At 44.9% G+C, this 9079-nt stretch overlaps 1 protein-coding gene across 1 annotated transcript in view; it reads right to left on the bottom strand.

Annotated features, from left to right (window-relative positions):
* The window catches only part of MGAT4A (alpha-1,3-mannosyl-glycoprotein 4-beta-N-acetylglucosaminyltransferase A), an 83188-nt gene that overhangs the window by 58764 nt on the left and 15345 nt on the right, over positions 1-9079 (bottom strand). Inside the window, exon 2 of the mRNA XM_083168530.1 lies at positions 4934-5247. Within this exon, the coding sequence (XP_083024656.1) occupies positions 4934-5027 (94 nt within the window). The 5' untranslated portion in view covers positions 5028-5247. The remainder of the gene's footprint in view (positions 1-4933; positions 5248-9079) is intronic.

Raw genomic sequence — 9079 nt, 5'->3', positions numbered from 1 at the left:
GTGATGAAAATGTTCCTCAGGATCCACTGACTAAAGCTTGAATAAGATGAAATAAAAAAAAAAAAAAAAAAAATTGACCAAAGTTTGTCATTTAAATTCATTCAATTTTAGAAAAGTGACTAAAACAAAATTGTAAATCCCTGACCAAATTTACACTGGAAAACACAATGTGAGATTTGTCCTTTGATAGGACACATCTGTTCTGAGGACTCTACATTGAACACCACTGTACTCAGGGTGTCATTTTATCATATTCCAGACTAAAGCAAACAATGTAAGTAAAGTAAGATCTAAAGATTGTGTAAAAGTTTTATGAAATTTTAGGGCTATGTGTGGAGAAGGCGATTGTTAGTAATGCCCTGATATGTAAAAACAGATTTAAAGGACAGAGCTGTTTGTGATATTTACTATATAGGAGTATTACAGAATTGATATACAAAAAAAAAAAAATGTATTCCATTTCTTCAACAGAACTGAATGCACTTGCCCACATTCCTTTAATAAAATCAGTAGACTACATGATGTATTGGCTGAGATTGTGCCGACCAACGCACACAAACTCAGCAACGTCCCAACTATTGCTTTCCTGGAATTAAGAATGTCCTATTTGCTTTTCTGTTCTGTTAGTAGTTGAAGCAGAATTCCATAAATGAAAATTGCCTTTGGAACATACTGTTTTTGCTACACACTACACAGTTTTTCTTACAAAAACACAGGGCTAAATGGAACCCTTTATACGGTTTACGTCAATAAACTGATTCATTTAAAATTCTGCAATGTTTGCATTTCCACTGCGCACACTTAGAAAGATGTGTTTGCTGTAGGATTCAGTTGGCTTACCCAAGCTGGCACACAGTATCACACACATATTCCACTACTGGACTTGTTCAACACCAATGGAGAATAAAGGAAGGCATTCTGCTTCCTCCCACACAGGTAATGGAGGAGTAAAAAAAGAAAAAAAAAAAAATGAATAAAAGTTTTGATAACCAGCTCAAAAAAGTCAATTTTACACTTCGTTCCAAATTAAAAAAATAAATAAAAAACTAAACCACACAAGAAAAAGAATATTAAGAGGTTTAATAAGTACATTTAAAAAAAAAAAAATCACTTCTTGAATGTACGGTTTAAATTATGTGTGCCCACAAATTTTATCATTTAAGAGTGACCTTAAATAACCATTGAGCAACTTCACCAGGAAATTCAGTTTGCTGCTGCAGTAGAGAGGTTTTATATACACAAAAAAAACATCACTGGGGATCAAAATAGAATCGCATATATCCAAGAATACAAAAAAATAAATGAACGAACAACAAAATTTATATTTCAACACTTTCAAGGTTTTTTTTTACTTTTTAATCATTAAGAAAACACCTTTTGGACTTGTGCACACAGGGACTGAAGTAATCATAAGTCAACAATTATCTAGTAAATGCTCTTGGATGTCAGAGCCTCAAAAACGAATATAAGCAAGTTTCCGCATGCACACGTATTCCGACAAGCGCTCACTTTGTGTTACATCAATGTTGACGTTGCCTGCAGAGTTCACGTTCATTAAGGCTCTGTCAAATATAGTGGTTACATAGGAACTCCTGTCACAGCATAAAAGCAAAATAAAAATAGCGTGTGCTAGTGTAAAGTTTTTAGACATGCTAATTAATGTACAGTTCCAGTAAGGTCAGGCTGAAATATTTGTACTTTAATATTGTTCACCGATAACCATGAGTAAATAACCATACAGTAGGTCACTCTAGAAAAGGCTCAAATGTATATTATGCAGTTCTTCCACACAGCTATATGATCTTTACTACACTTTGGGGGTTATTCTGATTCACTCGGAGAGGCACAATCACTCTCTAATGGACAAAACCATATGCACTGCTGGTTTAACATGTGCAGAGAGTTAGATTTGGGTGGGGGTTGTACTTCAAACAGATATCTATATTGCAGTGTAAAAATAATGCAGCCTGTATTTTCCCTGCACAGAAACAATAAAACACCCAAATCTCACTCTCTCTGCACATGTTACATCAGCCCCATCTGCAGTGCACATGGTTTTGTCCATTAGCGAATGATTGTGCCTCTCCGAGTGAATCAGAATAAACCCCAAAGTGACACGCTGGCAGCGGGGAAACGGCAGGACTCCCTGATTACACACTCCGGTGCGCGGGACGCAAGCTCTTCATGCATGGGAGGATGCAGGCAGGGGTGTCCGTGCGGCAGTGGTACCTGCGGTCAGGGGTGTCCGTGCGGCAGTGGTACCTGCGGCACCGTCATGTGTATAAAGCTGGCTGCGGCCGGCGGGGTCCCTGCAGTGAATAGAAAATAACTAGCGCTTCCTGCGCCGCCGCACGCATAGCACTAGTTATTTTCTATTCACTGCAGGGACCCGCTGTCCGCAGCCAGCTTTATACACATGACGGCGCCGCAGGTATCACTGCCGCATGGACACCCCTGACCGCAGGTACCACTGCCGCACGGACACCCCTGACCGCTCCAGCAAGTTTTTTCCACAGCTCGCTGGGGTTGAGGGGCGAACTGCCGCCCTCCAGGTGCCGGCGCCCTAGAGCTGCCTAGTGGTGGCGCCGGCCCTGGGGCCGGATTAAGATATGTGGGGGCCCCCTCCTTCCACACTCAAACGCCCCCTCTCACACACCTCCAAAGCACTACAGAGATACTGAGGGGCCACTGCTGCTCAGTGCCCACACAATGTGCCCTGCTGGGGAGCTACCGCACACACTTACCCATAGCATGAGACTGTGTTGACGATTTCCAGAAGTGCTCCCGCTCCAAGCTCCCCTCCTCCGTGCTCTTCTGCTGTCGCTGCTCGGTGTAATGTGTACATGCTGATCTCTAGCTCCTCCTTCCCGGAGAGGGCACATCCCTCCCTCTGTATGGGTAGTCCCCAGCGCACAGCCCTCCAGCTCTCTGCTGTGTTTGATAGCATGCCCTAGACGGGCTCTGTACACGCTGCCACGGCTCTGGGTAGGGAGGACACCGGGTAGCTTGGAGCCGGCTCCGGGCTTGGTGCACGTGACGTGACCTGGCTCCGGCACTGTGTATGGTTGACAGCAGAGCTACTGCAGTACGCGGCACCTTTAAAAGTTATGTAGCGGGCCCTTGGAGCGGCTATATTGAGTACTGGCACATGATAAATCAGTATGATCAGGTTAGTGATAGGTTAGTTAATATACCACATGCCATAATGCCCATTACACATTATACCAAACACTGTGATGCCCATTACATGTTGAGCCTCACACTGTGATGCCCATTACACATTGCGCCTCACACCGTGATGGCGGTAGTGTGGTGAGAGGGGGTGTGAGGTGATGGGGCGAGAAGGGGTCAGTTGACGTTGGGCATTATGACGGGTAAGAGGGGGTGAGGTGACAGGGCAAAAGGGGATGAGGTGATTTGGGAAGAGGAGAAGCTAGGGAGAGAAGGCAGGTCTCTTTCTTTTACCAGCATTGGCTCGCAGGGCTCCCCAACACCCCTGCAAGTCTCCATCTCCCTCTCTCCTCCACCATTGCAGATGTCCAGCAGAGCGTGTCCCCGGGACACATTCATTTTGTAAAAGTGGGTCCCTGGTGTGCAACTTAAAGTAAAATAGGCACATATGTGTGGTCACTGGGCCCCAGTGTATACAGAGGACACACAGTGTACTTGTCTCTGAGTGATGACACACTGCAGGAAAATGCTCCTCTCTCCCCCACCCATTGATATCACTGTGTCCCCTGCATGACATCTGTCACTCCAGCCTGCCTGAAATGCACATCTATTAAATAGATGTGCTTCTCAGCCAGGTTGGTGTGGCAGATGTCATGGCTCTGACATTTGTGCACTCCCCCTCTTTGCACCCAAGCCACACCACTGACCTGTGTATGCGTCACCTGTGCTAGCTAGCAGCCACAGGCAGGGGACAGATGATTTATGATGAGCGGAGACAGAGATGCTGCTGACATCATCACGTGCCCTGGACCGCAGCCATCCTTACTGCGGATCACAGGCCTGCCTGCTGTGAGTGGGATGTGGCTTCCAGCCTCTCAGGAGAGGCGGGACTCGGCAGCCGGCGGTGGACCTGACCACGCACAGGAAGCGCTAGCAGGCTGCAGGAGCTGAGATCCCCTGTCTCGGCTCTTGCTAGCACTTCCTGTGCGTGCGGTCAGACTGGTGTGTGAGGTGTCACAGAGTGCTTTCAGAGCTCCGGGCTCTATTAAAAAAAATGCAGTGCTTGACATTAGGAGGTGCCTGTGCACCCCCGGCACCCCCCGTGCGCACGCCTATGGGCAGAGGTATTAAGCCTTAACAAGAGATAATGCAAGTGTGATAAGGAGATAAACGTCCAGCCAATCAGCTCCTTACTGAGCTTTTTCAAACACAGTCTGTAACATGGCAGTTAATAGGTGATTGGCTGGACGTTTATCTCTCTTTATCACCCTTGCTTTTATCTCTTGGTAAGGCTTAATACATCTGCCCCACTGTTCCAATCCAGGACAGACCCCTTTTACACAAAGCCAATTACATGCACATAGGTGCAGTGTTAAGTCTTCTGCCGGCATTGGATTTTACATAATTTCCAACTGCTGGGGATCCGGCTCTTCCTGCACTGTGAGTGGGACCCGGACCTTATCATTCACACTAATCCTTTAAACAGATGTCAAAACAGATGTTTAAAACAGATGTTTAAACTCATGTCAAAACCCAGTTTTCTACCTGGGTTGGAATAGCAAACCACCAAATCCATTTTTTTTTTTTTGGTGGGGAGTCATTCAAACCGAGCTGCGATCTGCGTTAACCTGGCAATAACCCAAGTCATATCGGTAATGTGAAAAGTGGTATTAGTCACATAATTTTCTTTGTGTTGCATACATTATTGCCCTCATACAGGAATTACAATCAGGCCTGACCAATAGGTTCATAGACTACTTACCTTTTCCATTTTGCCAGGCAGTGTACCAGGACAGACTGAGGAAAGAGGTGATAAACACTAACGCGGTGGCTACAGTTCCATTTCGGAGCCTCATTTCATTGCACCATCACACTGGTTCTGTGGTATCTGCGCCAAGTATCAACTTTAAAAAAGGTAAAAGGTATGTCTGTACACAGCTGGGTATGCATCAATGGTACTGCCTTGTCTGGCACTTCCAGCTCTTCTATTTACACACAGCATAATGACGTTCTTTCACATCTCCTTCTCACCTCCTGGCAACTTCACCTGGATTCCTCTGGCTATTTTTTCTGCTCCTTCCTATCAAAACATACAAAATGTAATGGTTACTTAAAAGCAGCATTAAAAACAAAATCTTAATCCTAAACCCTGAGATTATTAAACAGACTCCACACCATCAAATGCAATAATCTCTCTCATGGCAACAAGAAATTGTGACTGAAGCACAGAATTTACCAAGGGGTTAAAAACACTTGTGGTGCATGCAAGAGGCGGCACTAATTTCTCCAGGCCTGTTCATGCATTACTTGTCACTAGGCCTACCTCAGTGTCAATGGAGCCATCCCAAAGGGGTTCCTTTACTATTTCACTGCTGGTCTTGGCCATACTGATAGGTTAATTGGCTTTCAACAAAAATTAACTCTAGAATGAATGTGTGTGCGTGTGTGGTAGGGAATATAGACTTTAAGCTCCACTGGGGCAGGGACTGATGTGAATGTTCAAATATTCTCTGTAAATCACTGCAAAATATGTGTGCGCTATATAATAACTGGCAATAAGGGCTTCCGGTTCCGGTGCGGCGGATGTAGGACGCGTCTCCCCGCAGCTCCGTACCCAACCCGACGCAAATACCCTGCTAGAGCCTGAGGGCTCACCCTACCTAGCATCAGTAGCAGCACAACACTCACCGCACCGCTGGGAAGCCTGCAGACGCAGTGTGGAACCCGGCATGACGAGCAAACAGCAGCGCGGCACCAAAGAAGGAGACCGCGCGCAGACATCAAAGATGGCGGCCGAACCTTACAGAGACCCAAGGGACGCGACCATCACGCTCCCTCAGGTACACACAAACCCCCCTCTCTCACATGGGGCACACAAAACACCTCAGCCAGAACGTAAAATCCCTCCTAACCAAGCGCTCACATACGATGATATTGTGCAGGCTATTAGAGAGACAGTACAGCCTATGCTGACTGAACAAGCACAAGCAAACGCTGCAGCGCTGCAGCAAGCAGTGGCAGACATTAAAAGCCAGCATAAGCAACTGAACAAGAGGGTATCCCATGTAGAGCATGTAGCGGGGGAGAACTTTAAAACTGTTACTGAACTACAAGAAGCCACAGCCGCCCTGCATAAATCTGAAATGCAAGTCTGGGCTAAACTAGACGATCTGGAAAACAGATCACGCAGGAACAACCTGCGGGTTGTAGGAATCCCTGAAACGGTTAAAGGCCCAGCCCTTTATATATTTCTGCGACAGACACTCCCGGAGCTACTAGAAGTAAATGATGTATGCAACGACCTTGTTATTGAACGAGCACATAGAACGGGTCGACCATCAGATTCCAATGGCGCCAAACCAAGAGTAGTCCTGTTTAAATGCCTCAACTACGTCCATAAAGAGGCGATATGGGCAGCATCACGCCGTAAGAGAGATCTGAGGTGGAATGATGCTAAACTGCTAATCTTTCAGGACTACTCCCCTGAACTCACACGGGCAAGAAAAGCATTCCAACCTGCATGTACCACTCTGGCCCAATCTGGGAGGAAGTTTGCCCTTCTATACCCGGCTCGACTTCGTATTTTCATGGGATCTACATTTAAAGATTCACCAACTCTAGCGATGCCGAGGCATACATACAAGAACAAAACCTGCAGCTTCAGGCTGAGGAAAATGAATAAGACGATGCCTAGCATTCACTAATTCACCGACAAAAATGACGCCACACAGATGCTCTAATTATTCGAATATGGACATTTGTGGACATTAGACTGCAAAAAGATGCATAATACAAAGGTACTGATAGTCCAACCTCATCCCGCACCTAATCCACCTAGTGAGAAATATAAAAATATATATTACATCCGGCAATATGGCTTGAAATTGACTATCTTACTTTTACATACAAGCAATACTAGGAGAAGGTGTACCCACTTGCAGGCATGTTCAGGGACCTAAATGTACCACTAACTGTGACTCTGGCATCAAGATCTCCTATTATATATGACTAGTCTCATCTATGGCATAAAGAAGAAAGGCTGAGTTATTTCATATTCTAAGTGCACACATTCAGGTGCATAACGGAATAAGTGCTAAGGTACGGGGGCGATCCAGGCCTGGATTGCCCTTGGGCAAAATTGATTAATGTTTTAATTATTGTTGCGGCGGGGCAGATGCGGAGCCACCGCCAAGGTTATATTGACTTACTTTGTGTTTTATAAGTAATTCCCAGCACATTGGGAAGCCACTTAGAGTCTAGAAAAGTTGGGAGTTCTTATAAGAAGAATTGTTGGTATAACTATGTTCAATATACTCCCTATCCCCTCCTTTTCCACCCCCCTTTGCTCCCCCATATTGTTATGTGTAATGTGCTTCAGATGCTAGATATTAGTGCCAATTACCAGATGTTATGTCTATGATCAAAGTTGCTTCATGGAACGTGGGCGGCATTCACTCACCAGTAAAAAGGAAAAAACTGCTAATGTATCTAAACAAAAATGCAATAGATGTGGTAATGTTACAAGAAACACACCTACTCGAACCCGAATATGCCAAACTCAACATATTGGGTTGGCGTGTTTTGGCATCAGCTCCTTATACGTCAAAAGCCAGAGGGGTGACTGTTTTAGCTAGAAAAAGTCTCCCAGTAGAGATCTCTAAAACACTAGTAGACCCAGAAGGGCGATATGTTTTGTTAGATCTAAAAATACACTCCATTAGATATATTATTATGAATGTGTATGCCCCTAATGTGAATCCGAAAAAATTCTTTCAACATATTCTTACTATTCTGGCCCAATATACGCCTCACCAAGTAATACTGGGGGGTGACTTCAATGTCATTTCATCTGCATATCTCGACACGAACTCAAAATCAATATCCAGGAAACCGCCGAAAATAGGAATACCCTTTTTGGCAGAGCAGCTTACCCTCATAGATACCTGGAGAGCATTACATCCTACTGACCGGGATTTCACCTGTCAGTCGGCAGCACATGGGACATTATTCCGGATAGATTATTTGCTTATCTCTGAGGGTATGCTGTCCAACTGCACGGAAGCCCAAATAGAACCCATGTGTCTTTCTGATCACTCCCTCATATGGTTTTCCTTATCCCTCTCATTAGATATAGGCACATACCGTTTATGGAGATTCCCCTCACACCTTACCTCATCCATTGATTTTAGAAATAAGCTAGACACGTTTTGGGAGGAATATAAAATGGATAACTTAGAAGTCATGGATGATGACCCAGCCTTATTTTGGCAGACGGCGAAAGCTGTCATTAGAGGACGAATCATCCAGTACGTCTCAAAACATAAAAGGGAGTCGATCACCAGATATAAGACCCTCCAATCGAATCTAACAAAAACCTACCAAATTTATAAACAAGCCCCAACCCCCCAAAATAAGATATCATACAATACAGCAAAAGATAGTTTTGACGCCCTCCTTTCGGCTATGGGAGACAGACACTCTTTCTACAGAGATCACCGGTTCCACAAATTCGGCAACAAAACTGGCCGTCTCTTATCCAGCTTATTGAAAGCCAATGCTCCACCAACTATCATTCAAAAAATCAAAAAACCGGATGGTACTCTGGCAGGGTCTGGCTCGGACATAGCTGAATTACTATCCTCTTTTTACGCTGAAATATACTCACAACCCCCTCGTAACCTAGTTAATGAGCGGACATTCTGGGACACTGTATCCCTTCCACAGCTAGCCCAAGAAAAAAACCACACTATTAGGCGCCCCCATAGATCCCCAAGAAGTAGAAGAGGCTATCAAAAAATTAAAACCACTAAAATCCCCGGGCCCGGATGGTCTGTCAGGAGAATTCTTTAAAGTGCTCCTACCCAGAATAAAACCTCAACTTACTAAAACATTTAACGCCATTATTAGT

The sequence above is a fragment of the Crinia signifera genome, chromosome 2 (assembly GCF_055691185.1).
Source record: "Crinia signifera chromosome 2, ASM5569118v1, whole genome shotgun sequence".
Classification (NCBI taxonomy): Eukaryota; Metazoa; Chordata; class Amphibia; order Anura; family Myobatrachidae; genus Crinia; species Crinia signifera.
This window is presented reverse-complemented; position numbering and strand designations above follow the sequence as displayed.